This window comes from Rhincodon typus, chromosome 13 (genome assembly GCF_021869965.1).
Source record: "Rhincodon typus isolate 14 chromosome 13, sRhiTyp1.1, whole genome shotgun sequence".
Taxonomy (NCBI): domain Eukaryota; kingdom Metazoa; phylum Chordata; class Chondrichthyes; order Orectolobiformes; family Rhincodontidae; genus Rhincodon; species Rhincodon typus.
In genome coordinates, this window is record NC_063344.1 from 71,834,036 (window position 1) to 71,852,456 (window position 18,421).

The 18,421-nt window shown below is 41.8% G+C and overlaps 1 protein-coding gene across 8 annotated transcripts in view; it reads right to left on the reverse strand.

The window, feature by feature from the left end:
* Positions 1 to 487: 487 nt before the first annotated feature.
* The window catches only part of cep63 (centrosomal protein 63), a 96,455-nt gene continuing 78,521 nt past the window's right edge, over positions 488 to 18,421 (reverse strand). For 4 of the 8 annotated variants that reach the window (XM_048604705.1, XM_048604701.1, XM_048604699.1 and 1 more), the window contains 4 exons: positions 15,779 to 15,850; positions 14,285 to 14,487; positions 9,369 to 9,708; positions 488 to 1,692 (listed from right to left, as the gene is read on the reverse strand). In XM_048604705.1, coding sequence (XP_048460662.1) covers positions 1,543 to 1,692; positions 9,369 to 9,708; positions 14,285 to 14,487; positions 15,779 to 15,850 — 765 coding nt within the window. In that variant the 3' untranslated portion in view covers positions 488 to 1,542. The remainder of the gene's footprint in view (positions 1,693 to 9,368; positions 9,709 to 14,284; positions 14,488 to 15,778; positions 15,851 to 18,421) is intronic. The other 4 variants (XM_048604706.1, XM_048604703.1, XM_048604702.1 and 1 more) reach the window with 3 other exon arrangements.

Below are 18,421 nucleotides of genomic sequence, written 5' to 3' on the forward strand. Positions count from 1 at the left end.
AGCTGGGTGAACACAGCAGGCCAAGCAGCATCAGAGGAGCAGGAAGGCTGACGTTTCGGGCCTAGACCCTTCAGAAAAACAGATTTTTTCTGTTTTGTAATGTTCTTTGTTCGGCTGATAGTGGCCCTGCCTCTAAGCTAGGAGGCCTGGGTTCAAGTCCCATCTGCTCCAGAGGTATGTGATAATATCCCTGAACAGGTTTGTTAGAAAATGTCCAAGTCCAACTCAACACAAAAACAAATCTTAAATACAATCAGAAAATGCTGAAAATACTCTGCAAATCAGGTAAATCCACGAAAAGTGAAAGAACATAATATTTCCGGTCTATGATCTTTTATCAGGACTGTAACCTTACCTCCATACATGTTTAACATTAGGTCATATATATTACAACTAACAAAGCAAAAATGCAAAGGGCTTTACCTTGGTTTTACATCAATCTAACACATAGTTAAATGTATTTTAATAAAACAAACTGGAAAAGTTGTTTCCACTGTGTATAAAGTTTATTGATAAATCTTATGTACACAAATATACAATTATAATTCAGCACTGGAGGTTTCCTTTACAAAACAAATGAAGAAACAACTTCACTGATTAGTCCTTTCAGGAACATGCAGGATCTTTTAAGTTAGGTTCTCACTCCAGAATGGTAATTTGTCATTTATACATGCCTAAAAAGGTAAACTTAATCTGAAGCAGAACATAATTTCATTAGTCTCCTTCCTTCAGCCGCACTAATAGAAGTCTACCAGAAAGAGCTGGAGTTTGAATCATGCTGTTAAGCAGTATTTATTTACCACCATTTATAACAGCATCCAAAATATAAACAAGTACCACAACTTCAGACCTGGAAAATGCTGTTTAAACAAAACAATTTGAAAACACAATTTATTAGCAGGTCGCTGCTGGAGCCGTGACCTTGGACTAACATACAGCAATCACAATGACAACTGATGCCCCCTTTTCTTTAACAGAAGCACCAATTTGCTGCATTTTGGATAGTTTATTGGAAAAGTAGGACCACTCCAATATCCTTAACACAGCACCAATGTAGTGACATCAGCTAATCTTCAAAAGGTTCATGTTTTTGCTCAGAAATATTGATGTAACCATGACCTTGTAAACTTGATACCTGGAGTCTTGGAGGGACTGGAGTGGTTTCTCAGGGTCAACTCTGAAAATAGAAGCCCTCAGAGGCAGAGTCTGGATTTTTGACAGCTTGATGCTCACTTCCAAAAACAGTACTAACACACTTCCTGAAGTGTGCTGGCTGTACTGGTGCAGACAAACATGATTACAGACTACATGATTACACAACTTTGGGATGATGAATATAAAGCTACAGTACATAGGTTATTAAGAAACCAAGTGATAAGGATGGTTAACGTCTACCCCAATGCACATTAGATACACCTCCAAGAACGAAAATGTACCCATTACTGAGGCCAGATAGTACAAACACTAGCTCCATTTATTCAGTCTCATGCTGAGTAAAGTTCATTATTTGGAGCCTGAGAGTTGATTTTCCATCACAGTGGATTATACATATTTGTCAACAGTTCTTTCACTTTCAGCTTTGAGTTCCTCAATATGCATGTCCAGACGTTGTAAAAGTTGCTGTGACCTTCTGTCCTCTTCCTCGAGATACCTGACTGCAATCGATGTCTTTGTGGATGCAATTGTTGGGCTCTGAAATACATTCATCAACGTAAGTACAAACAATAAAACAAAAAGGAAGACTATCATATACAGATGTGAGGTGCTTTACATTGTGTGCTCAGAGTGTAAATGGAGACCTTTTACTATAAAAGGCAACTGGATGCAACATAGCTCCCACTGTGCAAAAGTTAAAGTCCTAACCAAACTGCATTCAGAGCAACATCACTTTTATACAATAGATCATAATTTCAGTCACCTGGTATGTATTTTTTTCATATGCTGCCTAAGAAATTGAACAGAGCTTGGAAAGGGAAAGTGAGTAACAAACCATGCATGTTGTTATTGTTGTGGGCATCTCTCAGTGTTTGTACTTCTAGTTAATTGGCAAGATAGCTATGGGTAACCAGCGGTAAAATGTTTTATTTATTTACTCATGGGCTGTTGGCACGGCTCGCCAGTCCAGCTTTTACTGCCCACCCTTCATTGCCCAGACATTGCCGTGGTCACATATAGGTAAGGATGACAAACTTCATTCTCTAACGGACATTAGTGAACCATACAGGTTTTTATGACAATTTACCATGGTTACACGGTCCCATTAGGACAGGTTTTTATTCCAGATTTTTGCTGAATTCAAATATCACCGTTTGCTGTGGTAGGATTCAAACCCTTGCCCCTCGAACATTAGCCTGGGCATCTGGATGATGGGTCTAGTCACATTAACATTACGCCGTCATCTCATCAACCCGACTGTGTGTCCCAGTAGTACCACTTAAAGTTATTCTGCACCTTTTAAACAGACAGGTGTATCTTGGTATTGGAAGCAATTACAGAAAAAGACGGTAGGAGTATGAAGAACAATGAATTATAGCAGAACAAGGCAGTGAGTATGCATTAACATTCCTTGATGCTGATGTGAATAGAAGGAGGCCCTCCAGTCAAACTGCACAAAGGCAGAGGGAACAATATAGGTCAATGTCAGGAGTCTAGTCCTGAGGATAAGATGCAATGCTGGAAGAAGTTCAATTAACCTCGCTTGAATACTCAAGGTCAGTACCTAATGCCATATCCGCCCGATGTGTATGGCTGGTCCCACATGCCAGCAGGTGAATCATCACACCTACCAATTATTCCCATCACAAAAACATATGATTCAGTCATTATTACATTGCTGCTTGTGGGAGCTTGCTGTGCATGAGCTGGTGCTGCATTATAACAGGGACTATGCTTCAAAAGTAGCTAGTTAGCTGGAAATCCCTTTGTCACATGCTGTGGCCATGAAAATCACAAAGGAAATCAAAGGCCTGCATTTCTAAAATCAATCATAATTCATACTGCAGTCCCATTGTGTCATCTCAGCTGAGTACTGCTGCAAACATCTCACTCACGTTGTCGGCTATTGAACCATAACAATTACTTTGTCCAGATACAATACAGCACACTTACAGTGTTCTGTCAATAATGGATAATAGCTGCATCAACTGACGGCAGCAACACCAAGCCAGCAAAGAACAGTTAATAAAACAAGTCTGAACCCAGATGCAAATGATAAGAACTGGGGCCATAACTGGACCTGAAAACATCAGATCCCTTGATCTCCTTCCTTACACCTCATAATCTCTTCAACTTGTGCCGTCTGATCGACAAAATCCATATAATCTGGGTGAGATCTGCAGTCTTTTTCACACTGTCACCAAACACACCGCAGACATTAAGGTGCACTGGAGCTCCAGGGTAGATAACAGAAGACAGATATGAAGGAAATGCACACAGGCAAATAGTGGAATGCTTATATGCAATATGGTTTGATTCATGAATTTGGTTTGGCGTTGTGGCTTCTGTTTTTGTATTGTGGCCAAACACTTGTGACAATGTGAGGGAAAGTAACACACGTACAATTGGTAAACAGGATATTGGGACCACATTTCCTGCAATCTGTCAGATGAGCTGATCATGGACTGCCTGGCCAGAAATGGACTGGGACGGGTGCCTCTTCACCTTCTTCCTCCTCAGTTGTTTACCATTTGGCTGGCTGCAAGGGTCTTCCCCTCACGATAGGAAGGTTGTGTAACATGTGGCAGGCAATTATGAATCTGGAAACATCCTGTTCAAAGCACTGCAGGGAAGCACTTTAAGGAAAGCCCAAGCATAGTCTAAATATCCGAAGTCTGCTCAATCACATTTCATGTATATGCTTGCTTTACATGGGTTACAAGAATCATGGGTTAGATGGTCAGTTGACAGCTTTTTCTAACCAGCAGCTTCTAGTTTGTTTGGATGGGACAGACATCGTGACTGTTGCTAGGATTTCAGGTAGTTACCTGTGTGTTTTCCAGGCTATGGTCAAACAGCAGCTGAACATTGACTGAGTTGGACTCAAGCTGATATGTGCACACAAAGCAGTGGACATACAGTCAATGGCACAGTGCACAATGGTAAAGCCTGCAAGTATCACTAGCACCCTGCTCACTCCACCTCTCTCTCTCTCTCTCTCTGGCAAGAGAGAATGAAATGTTTCCAGCTCCCTTGCAACACAGTTTCACTGACCTCCCTAATGTAACAGTGGATAGAAAATTGGAAAGGCTTCAAATATTGCCTGGTCCAGCGAGGAAAGAATCTGGTACAATTAATTGCCAGAGTCACCTTTATTCATCTATCCCTGTGGCTAGTGATTTACCAGTGTTCCCAATTAAACAATACTTCAATTTTACAAATCTTATCCTTGTTTACAAATCCCTCCATAACCTTGCCCCTCCCCAAGCCAGTAATTCATTCTAACCCCATAACCCTTCTAGTAATAAAAACTGAAAGAACTGTGGATGCTGTAAATCAGGAACAAAAACAGAAGTTGCTGGAAAAGCTCAGCATGTCTGGCAGCATCTAAGAAGATAAAAATCAGAGTTAACGTTTTGGGTCCGGTGACCCTTACTCAGGAGTTGTGAGGAAGGGTCACCGAACCCGAAACGTTAGCCCTTCAAGTTATATTTGCCCTTTCAATTCCATCTGCCAAGGACGTGTGATTTGAATTTATCTAACATCAGTGACTGGGCCTTTAGCTGTCTAGACCCCAAGTTCTGAAATCCCTTCCTAAATCTCTCCATTCCTGACTTCTCTTTCCCTCTTTCAGAGTCTCTTAAAAACACTTGTCATTGGCCAAACTTGATCATCTGCTCTAACAGCTCAGCTGACCTTGCAACATTTTTTTATTAGGTTAATGGTGGTTTATAAATACAAGTATAAATACAAGGGGAGGCAATGTCCTAGTGATATTATTGCTGAACTGTTAATCCAGAGGCTACTCCTGTACTTGAGTACACCTGACAATAAAGGATATTCTATTCTATTTTATTCTGCGGACCCAGGTTTGAGTCCTGCCATGGCAGATAGTGGAATTTGAATGCAATAAAAATCTGGAATTAAGAGTCAAACAATGACCATTGTTGATTATCAAGAAAAACAATCTGGTTCACGAATGTCTTTTTGGGAATGAAATTGCCATCCTTAACTGATCTGGCTTACATGGGACTCCAGACCCACAGCAATGTGATTGACTCTTACCTGCCCTTTGAGCAATTAGGGATGGGCAACGAAAGCTGGTGAAGCCAGCGATGCCCTCAATGAATTTTTTAAAAAATGCTGTGGTCAATAAAATTGTAAGTGCTGTCTTCCAACCTCATCTTCTGTGGAAAAATGTTACTTTGGAGTATAACAATATTCCAGGATATGTTGTGTGATCAGTGCTGGCTAGTAAATGAAATAATTTTAGACTTGCCTCATCAGCAGTTCCCATGGCTCTAATTGATACTGATGGAATGGTGAGTTCCAGGATTAGGTAAATGTAGATTTCCAAAGGAAACACAGATACCTTAAATAATACATTTCTTGATCCAGGTGACAGAAATACGAAGGTTTCATGCGGATTATTAAGACTAGAAAAATTGGTACTACCTTATTTTAGGATTTTTTTCCCCAAAGTTAAAACAAAACAACAGTTTATAGAGCAATACTTCCCAAACATTTCCCAACTGTGATCCTATTTGAGCTTTGAAAGCGGTGTGATCTCTCAGTGTGTTGTACTGAGAGATAAGGGGGCCTGAGAACGTAGGATTCTCTCTGTTAAAGAGAGAGTGAAGCTGTTAAAATCCAGCCCAACTTCCATGGTGACAACTGGATCATACAACCCCAAAATATCAGCTCGCAACCCTACTTGGGATCCCGTCCCCACTTTGGGAAAACCAGTAATAGAATCATACAGCACAGAAGTACACCATTCAGCCAATCATGCCTGTGCTAGCTCTCTGTTAAAAAGTATCCAATTCATCCTGTTCCTCTGCTCTTTCCCTACAGACCTGCAACTCTTTTTTTCTTTAAAGGAGACCCACAAATTTGCTTTTGAGAGTATTGCTGAATCTGTTCCCAGGCAAATACCCTCAACTGTAATATTTCAACGTGATACAGTTAGAGTTAAAGTTAGGGTTCGAAGATTACTCATTCCAGCTCTAGATTTTTTTTGTCCATAAGAAAATAAGAACAGCAGTAGGCTGCTCGATCCCTTCAGCTTGCTCCTAGGAAGATCTTCGACAAAGTTCCAAATGGTAGAGAGGTTAGATTGCATGGGATCCAGGGAAAGGTAGCCAGTTGGATACAAGATTGGCTTGATGGTAAAAGACCATGGTGGTGGTATAGGGTTTGTTATTTGGACTAGAGGCCTGTGATCAAAGGTATGCCCCAAGGACTGGTTCTGGGTCCACTGCTGTGCATCATTTATAACAACAATTCAGATGAGAATAACGGAGGTAACGGTTCGGAATTTTGTGGATGACACCAAAATTGGTGGCTAAGTGGACTGTGAAGAAGGTTATCTAAGAGTATAATGAGATCCTGATCAGATGAGCTAATAGGTTGAGAAGTAACAGATGGAGTTTAATTCAGATAAATGTGAGGTGGTGCATTTTGGTCAGACAAACCAAGGCAGGACTTACACAGTTAATGGTAGAGCCATAGGGAGTGTGGTTGAACAGAGGGGTCTAGACGGTAGAATTCTGGTCACACTGCTATAGGAAGGATGTTGTTAAACTAGAAAGGGTACAGAAAATATTTACGAGAATGGTGCCATCTTGGAGAGTTTAAGCTATGAGACGAGGCTGGATAAGCTGGGGCTTTTCTCCCCTGGAGCATCTGAGATTGACGGCTCACCTTATAGAGATTTACAAAACCATGAGGGGCATAGATAAGCCAAGGTCTTTTCCCCCACATTAGGGGAGTTCAGAACTAGAAGACATGGGTTTAAGCTGAGAGGGGCAAGATTTAAAAGGGTCCTGAGGGGCAACATTTTCACACAGAGAGTGGTGTGTATAAATGTGGGTACAATTACAACATTTAACAGACATTTGGACAGTTACATGGTTAGGAAAGGTTTAGAGGGATATGGGCCAAACGGAGCTAGTTCAGTTTAGGATACCTGGTCAGCATGGACGAGTTGGACTGAAGGGAGGGTCTGTTTCCGTGCTGTATGACTGTAACCTATCCAGCAGGATCATGACTGATCTGACATTCCTCACATCCACGTTTTGCCCTTTCCCCATAACCCTCGAATACCCTACCGATTAAAAATGTATCTATTTCAGCCTAAATATACACAAGGACTCCATGTTGCAAAGAGCTCCAATGACACTCAACCCTCTGACAGAAAAGTTCCTCCTCGTCTCAGTCTTTAATTGGCACCCCTTTATTCTTCAGACTATGCTAAGGCTACAATCCTAACCTAGTCAATCTCTCCTCATATGTCAGACCTGCCATCACCGGAATCAGCCTGGTAAACCTTCGCTGCACTCCCTTGAGAGCAAGGGAATCCTTCCTCAGAAAGGGAAACCAAAACTGCACACAGTATTCTAGATATGGTCTCACCAAGGCCCTGTACAACTGCAACAACACATCCCTGCTCCTGTACTTGAAACCTCTCACTACGAAGGCCAACATACGAAGGCCTTCTTTACCACCTGCTGCACCTGCATGCTTACCTTCAGCAACTGGTGCACAAGGACACCCAGGTCCTACTGCACACTCCCCTCTCCCAATTTACAGCCATTCAAGTAGTAATCTGCCTTCTTGTTTTTGCTTTCAAAGTGAATAACTTCATATTTATCCAAAATTATACTGCATCTGCTATTGATTTGCCCACTCACCCAACCTGTCGAGATCATGCTGAAGGATTTCTGCATCCTCGTCACAGTTCACCCTCCCACCCAACTTAGTATCATCTGCAAACTTTGAGATGTTACATTTTATTCCCTCATCCAAATCATTAATATATATTTATGAATAGCTGGGGTCCCAGCACTGATCCCTGCGGCACCCCACTAGTTACTGCCTCCCAAATTTGAAAAGGACCCATTAATTCCTACTCTTTATTTCCTCTGTGCCAACCAGGTTTCTATCCATCTCAATACACTTCTCCCAATCCCATGTGCTTTAATAATGCTCAATAATTTCTTTTGTGGGACTTTGTCAAACACTTTCTGAAAGTCCAAATGTGCCACATCGACTGGCTGCCCCTTGTCAACTCAACTAGTTACATCTTCATAGAATTCCAATAGACTTGTCAAGCATGATTTCAATGTTTCAATGAAATCACCTCTCATTATCTAAACACCAGTGAATCTCAAACCATTTAGTCTTTACTCATAAGATAATCCCTCCACACCAGGGATCATCCTTGTGAAGCTTCTCTGGACCGCCTCCAATTAAATTATATGTTTCCTTAAATAAAGGGACCAAAACTGCTCATAATAGTCTAGATGTAGTCACAATAGTACAGTTGTAGTAAGACCTCCCTATTGTTAAATTCCAACCTCCTTGAAATAAGGGCTGACATTCCATTAGCCTTCTTAATTATCTGCTGAATCTGTGTGCTAGCTTTCTGTGTTTCGTGCACAAATGCCCCCAAATCCATTTGTGTTGCAGCTTTCTGTAGTTTTTCTCCATTTAAATAAAATTCTGATCTTTTGTGCTCCCTTCTAATATGAACAACTTTGCATTTTCCTACATAATATGCCATTTGCCAACTTTTTGCTCACTTACACAACTTATCAATATCTGTACATAAACTAACCCTCTCATAACTTGCCTTTCCACCTATTTCTTGGTTGGCCGTACATTCACGTTCTTCCTTCAAGTCACTAACATACATTGTAAACAAGTGCAGTCCTAGCACTGACCCTTGTGGAATCCCATGTGTCGCCAATCTGAAAAAGAACACCTTTGCCCCACTCACTGTTTCCTGGCCATTAGCCAATTCTCTATCCACGTCAATATACTACCTTCAACATCATGGGTTCTTATCTTATGACATAGCCTTTTGTGAGGTAGCTTGTTGAATGCCTTCTAGAAGTCCAAATACAACACAACTAATAGCTCCCCTCTATCCACTGGAATTGAGATTTTCCATATTCAACTTGTCATTAATATATATTTATGAATAGCTGGTGTCCCAGCACTGATCCCTGCTGCACCCCACTAGTTACTGCCTCCCAAATTTGAAAAGGACCCATTAATTCCTTTCATTGCCTACCCTCCTGCCGGGGAAATCCATTTGTCGTGACTTGCTCTATCAAAACCACACATATTCATCATGTGCAACAAGCTAGAAATTCAGAAGAGAATGCTAGGCCTTCATATGTAATGAATATATAATAAAGCACACTCACCAAAGACAGAAACTGCTCACTAGGAAGTGAATGGGCTGAATGTGCTGATGAATTGTCAGAAAAATATGCTTCATTCTCATCTGCAGACAAGGTGACACAGGAGGTGACCCCATGCGAGGATTCAGAAACTGAAGCATTTGATGAATCACTCTGAACCGTATTGGAAAAAGTCCTCTCAGTGATTCGGCCCTCTGTTAAATTGTGAAAATCAGACTCGGAACACTGGTGCTGACTTTGCGAGGCGTGCTTGCTCTCTTCAGACTGAGCAACCATCTCACGGAGTTTGTTCTGAAGTTCTTCAATTTCCTTCTTGTGTTCAAGCTGGAGCTCCTCCACTCGCCTACAAACATTCACAGAGACATTTTCAGATTACACAACTGTGCTTACTATGAATGGAAATAAAGCTTATCATGGAGTCATAGAGCAATACAGCATGGAAACAGGCCCTTCAGCCCAAACTGGTCCACGTTGACCATGGTGCACACTCAGTTAGTTCCAATTGCCCACATTTGGTCCATAAACCCTCTCAACCCTCCCATCCATGTACCTATCCAAATGTTTTTTTTAAATGTTGCTATTGTACCGGCTTCAACTACATTCACTGACAGCCCATTCCATATAACTACCACTCTCTGCATGAAGAAGTTGCCCCTCAGGTCCTTCTTAAATCTTTCCCCTCTCACCTTAAGCCTATGCCTTCTAGTTTTCAACTCCCCATCCCTGGGAAAAAGACGATATGCATTCATCCTATCTATGCCCTTCATGATTTTATACACTTCAATAAGGTCAGCGCTCATTCTCCAAGGAATAAAATCCTATCCTGGTCAACCTCTCCCTATAACACAGGCCTACTAGTCCTGGCAACCTCCTCGTAAATCTTCTTTGCCGACTTTCCAGTTTAATTATGTCTTTCCTATAACAGGGTGACCAAAACTATACACAATACTCCAAGTGCGGCCTCATCAACAACTGATACAATTGTAACATAATGTCCCAACTCCTATACTCAATGCCTCAACTGATGAACGCTAGCATGCCAAATGCCTTCTTCACTACCTATAACTCTGTTTTCAACCAACTACACATTTGTACTCCTCGGTCCCTCTGTTCCACCATACTCCTCAGGACCTTACCATTTACTGTATAAGTCCTAACTTGGTCTGACTTTACAAAGTGCAACACTTCACACTTACTGGCACTGAATTGCATTTGCCAATCCTCAGCCCAATTCCCTATCTGATTAAGATCCCTCTGTAATTTTTGATAACTTTCCTCGCTATCAATGATACCTCCTAATTTTGTATCATTCGCAAACTTACTAATCATGCCTTGTATATTCACATTCAGAACATTTATGTAAATTACAAATAACAAAGGTCCCAGCACCGACCCCTGTGGCACATCACTAGTCACAGGCCTCCAGTCTGAGAAACAACCTTCAAGCGTGCGTTAGAAGCTGTAAAACATTAGTTCTCCTGTGAATGTTGCATGGACCATTTAGACATTTTAAGGGAACTTTGACCAAAATTGATTATACAAATTGATTTTACACCTTTAGGAAAGGAAACCTCATGCTGCTTTGTGGCCCAGTCTACACATGACTCTAGTTATACAGCGCAGTGACCAACTATCCAGTGGGCTAATAAACCACTTAGTTGTGTCAAAACCATTATAAAGAGTGATGAGAGTAAACAGGCTGGTATACTTATTGGATATTCTAATAAAATAGGAGCACGATTAATCACACATTAATTAGTTCAAAAAGGCAGCCCAACATCACCTTGTCAGGATAACTAGGGTTGGTTTTATCAGGGATGCCCACTGCTTAAGGATCATAAAAAAGGATCCCTACAGGAAAATTATGTAATGTAACCAATCTCTTAAGGAGATCTCAAACAAGGTCTTTGACCATCACCAGCAACAACAAAGAAAGAATCACAGTTCTGTCTAAGTGCAGAAGGCGGCTATGCAATCCATTGTGTCTGCACTGACTCTTCAAATGACCATCTCACTTGGTTCCATTCTTCTGCTTTCCTCGCCCATTCCCAAGCCTGCAGGTTCTGCCTTTCCAAATAACAGTCTAATTTTGAAGCCTTGATTGAACCTGTCTCCACCATGCATTTTGGTAGTGCATTTTAGACATGACCCATTTGCTGCGTGATGAGGTTTGTTGTCCTATTGCTTTCACTCAGCTTTTCGTTGCATGTATGATTGAAAAGTTATGAGGAGTCAGGGGTTAAGTTACTTGTTGCAGAAATCCCAGGCTCGGAGCTGCTCTTGTAGCTACACAATACGTTTATAGTTGGTCTAGTTCGGCCTTTGGTAATGGTAAGCCCCAGGATGTTGACAATGACGGATTCCTATGCTAATTTATTGGCCCAGGCATTTTGATGGATAGAGAACTACTGGGAACAGTGTTGACTGGACTAGTGCAGGCTGGAGTAGCACATTGGGATCCCGTGGAAACCCAGATATAGTAGATTGCATAGGAATTACCTTGGGAATTAATTTACTGATGAACAATTCGATTGCATTCCATATCATCTGAAAAAGTTTCTTTTAAGATCACTGCTTAACGATTACCCACCTGGAAACTGGAAGAGCAGTACCTCATAGTCCGCCTTGGGAGCCTACAACCCAATGGTCTCAATGTGGACTTTACCAGTTTCAAAATCTCCCCACCCCCAGCCTCATCCTATGACCAACCCTCCCTCTCATCCCCACCTCCTTGACCTGTCCATCTTTTCTCCCACCTATCCGCTCTTCCCACCTCACTGACCAATCCCCACCACTCCCTACCTGCACTCATCTATCACCATCCCACCTACCTTCCCCAGCCCTACTCCTCCTCTCTCTATTTATTTCTGAGCTCCCTTCCCCCTCCCCAATTTCTGAAGGAGGGTCCCGACCCAAAACGTCAACTTTCCTGCTCCTCTGATGCTGCCTGGTCTACTGTACTCTTCCAGCTCCACACTGTGTTATCTCTGACTCCATTATCTGCAGTTCTTACTACCTCTCTCCTCAATGTTGAACAACTTCGAGGAAGCACTGAGGATGGCAAGGGAACAAAATGTACTCTAGGTGGGGGATTTCAATGTTCACCATCAAGAATGGCTCGGCAGCACTACTACTGATCAAGTTGGTTGGGTCCTAGAAGACACAGCTGCTAGACTGGGTCTGCGGCAGGTGGTGTGGGAACCAACAAGAGGGAAAAACATACTTGATCTCATTCTTACTAATCTGCCAGCTGCAGTCGCATCTGTCCAAGAGTGACCATCACGCGGTCCTTGTGGAGACAAAGTCCTGCCTTCACATTGAGAACAACCTCCATCGTGTTGTGTGGCACTATCACCGTGCTAAATGGGACAGACTTCGCACAGATCTAGCAACTCAAGACTGGGCATCAATGAGGCACTGTGGGCCATCAACAGCAGCAGAATTGTACTCCAGCACAATCTGTAAACACATGGCTCAGCATATCCCCCACTCAACCATTATCATCAAGCCAGGGGATCAACCCTGGGTCAGTGGAGAGTGCAGGAGGGCATGCCAGGAGCAGCACCAGGCATACCTGAAGAGAAGATATCAACCTGGTGAAGCGACCAAACAGGACTACTTGCACACCAAACAACGAAAACAAGTGATAGACAGAGCTAAGCGATCCCACAACCAACGGATCAGATCTAAGCTCTGCAGTCCTGCCACATCCAGTCGTGAATGGTGGTGGACAATTAAACAACTCACTGGAGGAGGAGGCTCCAAAAATATCCCCATCCTCAATGATGGAAGAGCCCAGCACATCAGTGCAAAAGATTAGGCTGAAGCATTCGCAGCAATCTTCAGCCAGAAGTGCCGAGTGGATGATCCATCTCAGCCTGCTCCAGAGGTCCCCAGCATTACAGATACCAGTCTTCAGGCAATTCGATTCACTCCTCATGGTATCAAGAAACAGCTAGAGACACTGGATACTGCAAAGGCTATGGGCCCTGACAATATTCCAGCAATAGTATTGAAGACTTGTGCTCCAGAACTTGCCGCTCCCCAAGCCAAGCTGTTCCGGTACAGTTACAACACTGGTATCTACCCGACAATGTGGAAAATTGCCCAAGTATGTCCTGTACACAAAAAGCAGGACAAATTCAACTCGGTCAGTTACCGCCCTGTCGGTCTCCTCTCGATCATCAGTGAAGTGATGGAAGGTGTCATCAACAGTGCTATCAAGCAGCACCTGCTCAGGAATAACCTGCTCAGTGATGCCCAGTTTGAGTTCTGCCAGGGCCACTCAACCTCATCACAGCCTTGGTTCGAACATGGACTAAAGAGCTGAATTCTAGAGGTGAGGGGAAAGTGACAACCTTTGATATCAAGGCTGCATTGGACCGAGTGTGGCATCAAGGAGCCCTAGCAAAACCGGAATCAGTGGGTTTCAGGGGGCAAACTCTCCGGTGGGTGGAGTCACACCAGACACATAGGAAAATGGTCGTGGTTGTTAGGGGGTCGATTATCTCAACCTAGATAGATTTTAGGACCAGTCCAAAGATGTACAGGTTTGGTGGATTAGCCATGGGGAATGCAGGGTTACAGGGATCGGATGCTTGGATGTTTTTTTTTAAAGGGGGGGGCGGGCAGTTGGGGTGTCTGAGTGGGATGTTCTTCGAAGGGTTGGTGTGGACTCGTTGGGCCAATTGGGCTGTTTCCACACTGTATGGATTCTATGTGAACAATTATGAGTGAGACCAGCATTTAATTTCACAATTATTACTTAATTGCATTTAAATTCCCTCAGTTGCCATGGTGCAATTTGAACACATATCTCTGGCACATGAGTTGATACTCCAAAGATGATAAACAAGTTAGAAATTAATGTAGTGAATTAAGATGAGCTTTAACATATATTGCCTGGAAAGACTCCATACCTATCCTCCGTTTCTCTGATATCTGTCAGTTTGTTCTGTATCTGTAACAGGAGCATTTCGTATCTGTCCTGAGACACCTTGGTAGATGTCTCCAACTTGCTTCTCACATCAGCCAATTCTTTTTGGAGTTGCTGGTTTTCTTGATCCAGTTGCCTCAGGGATGAAAAATAGCCATCGCGAAGGTCTGTTATCGAACAATTCTGCTGTTTTTGGAATGAATGGAGAGCTTGTTAATTTTTTTTCCCCTTTCTCTCTCTCCCCCTTTGGAAGTCATGGATTCCTTTAACTTAACAATGCCACCAATTTTCAAGTTTCAATCCAGAGTCACAGACCATTCAACCACAGAGAACATCACTGTTGAGCACAATCGTACTACCACGCACACATACTGAGGTCAGAATGATTAAGAATGATTCGGAACTCTTCTTAATATCCCAGTTATCTAGCTCAAATGCAATGAGGACAATTACGGTGTCTGACATTGCAAGCCTGGCTGAATTAAATAACAGTGGTTGGATTACCAGGGACTTTCTGTCACGTAGTTAAAAAGTAGTTGAGTGTCAAAGGTTCACTTTCAAAACCATGAATCAAGCATTAAACACATTAGTTGCACAGCTTAGAAACAACTTTTCAAAACAAATGTTTCTGCAACCAAATCATTAACATGAAAATAGTAATAGCTGCATTTATTTGAGTAAAATTAGACGCTTTTTGACAAAAATAAAACAAAGGACTGTGGATGCTGGAGGTCTGAAACAAACAAAAACCAAAGCTGCTGGTGAAACTCAGCAGGTCTGGCAGCATATGCAAACAGAAAAGAGAGTTAATGCTTTGCGTTCAGTGACACTTCAAGTCCAGCAACACTTGTAATATTAATGCTCTTTTCTTTTCACAGATGCTACCAGACCTCCTAAGTTTCTCTAGCAATTTCTGTTTTGACTGAGGTAGTTTTGCACTTTGAACAATACACTATCAGCAATGTTGTGAAAACCAATGTGTCCTGGTTTTACTCATCTGAGAGGAATAAATATTGACTAGAACATTAATATTTCTCCCTAAAATCTGAAGAATATTAAGTCTATCTCAGTGAACAGATTGAATCTTGGTTTGATGTGTGTGACACCTCTGACGGTGCAATACTGCATCATAAGAGTGTCAGCATATTGTACTCAAATATTTGGAGTGAGACTTCAACCCACACACGACCAGTTGAAACAATGGGCCCAGCGAATCTTAGAAATATGACTGTGTGGCTTGCAACATCAATCTTGAACAGAAAGGATTCTTGATCTCAGACTCTCTGTTGGAAGACCAAATTGGGTAATTACGTTTTCCTTCATACTTTCTCTTAATGCTGACTGGAATCAACGGCAGAGAGCTGTATCCTTTCAACCAATAGCTCCATACCGAAATCAGGGCAAACAGTATATTGCAGATTCGAAGTAAACCAAAACGTGGCCCTTCCTCACCTAATAATTCTGAATATGCCCTTACCCCATTTACTTTTAACATTGCTGCTAAGTATTCATTTTCCGATTTCATGGTCTCTAACTGAATCTGGGTGATCTGGAATGAAAGGAAAAGAAATGCACTTTAACATCTACTTTAAATATTGAGACCTGAAATGTTACTAATTATTCAGCATGTGTCCATTTTGATCTTGAAATAAGTTAAAAGTGTATTCAAGTGAAAATCTAAAACTAAGTCACGACTGTTAAAATTAAATTGAATATAAAGCATGAAAGCAAAACTAGTCAATGATGGTGTTTGTACTCCATTCACGTCTTCTTTCATCCTTCCTGCTCTAACAATTAGCATAATACACTATTCCTTTTTCCCCCAATATGCTCAAAACTTCACCCTAAATTCATTTTGCTATTTGCCTAAATTAGTTCCTGCTGATTGATTGATTTATTGTCATGTGTACCGACATACAGTGGCAATACAGTGAAAAGCTTTGTTTATGAGCAGTACAGGCAGATGACTGCAAGCAAAAGATGTACAGATCATAAAGACTGAGGCATATAGGTAATATTGCAGGTTACATTATTTGAGGTGAGAGTCCATTCAACAGTCTGATAAAGATCGGAAAGAAGCTGTTCCTGAACCTGCTCATGCATGCGTTTAGGCTTCTGTATCTTCTCAAGAAGTTCTAGGAAACCATTACCAGGGTGCAATGGGTCTTTGATGATGCTGGCAGCCTTTCCACAGCAGCGAGCTGTGTAAATAGAGTCCATGGATGGAGGGCTCGCTTCTGTGATGGTCTGGGTTGTGCACACCACCTTCTGTAGTTTCTTACAGTCCTGGACAGAGCAGTTGCCATACCAGGCCGTTCTGCACCGGGACAGTATGCTTTCAATGGCGCATCTGTAGAAGTTGGTGAGGGGCCTTATGGACATGGCAAATTTCCTGAGCCACATGAGGAAAAAGAGGCGTTGTTGTGCCTTCTTGACTGTCCCATCTATGTGGGAAGTCCAGGACAGGTTATCATCACTCCAAGGAACTTGATGTTCTTCACTCTCTCAATCTCAATTCCACTGATGGAGATGGGGGCGTGTTCTCCTTTCTTTCTGAAGTCGATGATCAGTTCTTTAGTTTTGCCGACATTGAAAGACAGATGAATCCTCATTTGATTTCTTGGTAACTATTTTACATTGATGGCCTCCATTGCATTCTTCCCAACCCAGTACCTCTATCACAGAGAGAAATAAGGCCAGCAGATACTTGCAAACACCAGTGCTGTTCCATAGAATTACGGAACACCTACTCCTTTTCAGCTTTTCTCTCCCAGGCCTCAAACACTCCTTCCAAGTGAAGCATCAAGTTATTTGTACTTCTTTCAAGTTATTTTACTGCATCTGCTGGTAACTATGCAATCTGCTTCACAAATGGGAAGGTCAGATGTAAATCGGGTAACCACTCTGCAGAACTTCTTCCAATCTGTAAGCAGGACCCCAAACTTCCAGCTGTTTGTCTTTCTATTTCTCCGCCTCCATCCGTGCTGACCGCTCGCTCTTCTGGCCTCCTGCACCATTTTAATAAAGCTTAATGGCAGCTCGAGGAAACGTGCATCTTTTTATCAGGTACTTTGCAGTTTTCTGTACTCACTTTGAATTCATTTCAGATCACAATCACTGCCTGTATTGCATTCACTTTTTTTGCACGTTTTGGTTTTACTGTCTTGCTTTCATATTTGTTTATTTTCAGTGGCAGCTATGGTACTGCTCATGTCTCCGTTAGACATATCTTTTCTTGTTCCACTTTCACTCCCTTTTGTCTTGCATCACCAATGTCACTGTTTTAATCTCTCCTAGCTTCCATCCTATCACAGACTTTGCCTTCTAATCTTTGTCAAACCATCCTTGCCAACAACTTTTATTTGCTTTAAACCTTCTACATTTCAAAGTCTTTCCAGTTTCTGGTAAAAGATCAACCTGAAACATTAACTCTGTTTCTCTCCCAACATAACCTGTATTCCAGTATTTTCTGATGATATTTCAGACTTCCTGCATCTACAGATTCTGCTTGTGTATCGCCAAGGTTCAATGAGCTTAGCAATAACCTTTCTACTTGTCAATTCTATCCCTGTAGAAATAAACCCTAATTTTCAATTGCATTTTATGGAGTTATTAAATGGTTGTTCAATTTGAGCATTTGTAATCCCAGATCACTTTACACTTCATCTAGATTCACATTTTCCAAGTAATGGAAATATTTTACTAATCTTATTAAAATGTAATAACTCACACTAAAGGTGATGACATTTATTTGCCAATTGCATCGAAAGTTTAATATTGGCTTCTTGTAATATGTTGCAATCCAGAACCCTCAATTTCATGTTTCTGCAGATTTAAAAATTGCGTTTCAAGTCTAAGTCGTTGATACAGATTGTGAACTGTGGTCTCAGCACTGACCTCCGAGACCCCACTTTTCATCCTCCACTCTTTTGCTTTGCTAGCACAGATTAACGTCTGCATTCTGCCAACATTTTCTTTATTGTGAATGTGGTTAACAATGTGATCATAATCAGATAATCTGTTCTGATGATGCTGATTGAGGAATAGATATTGGTCAAGACACCAGGCAGAACTTCCTTACTCTTCTTCTTGTAAATGGGATCTTTGAAATCCACCTGAA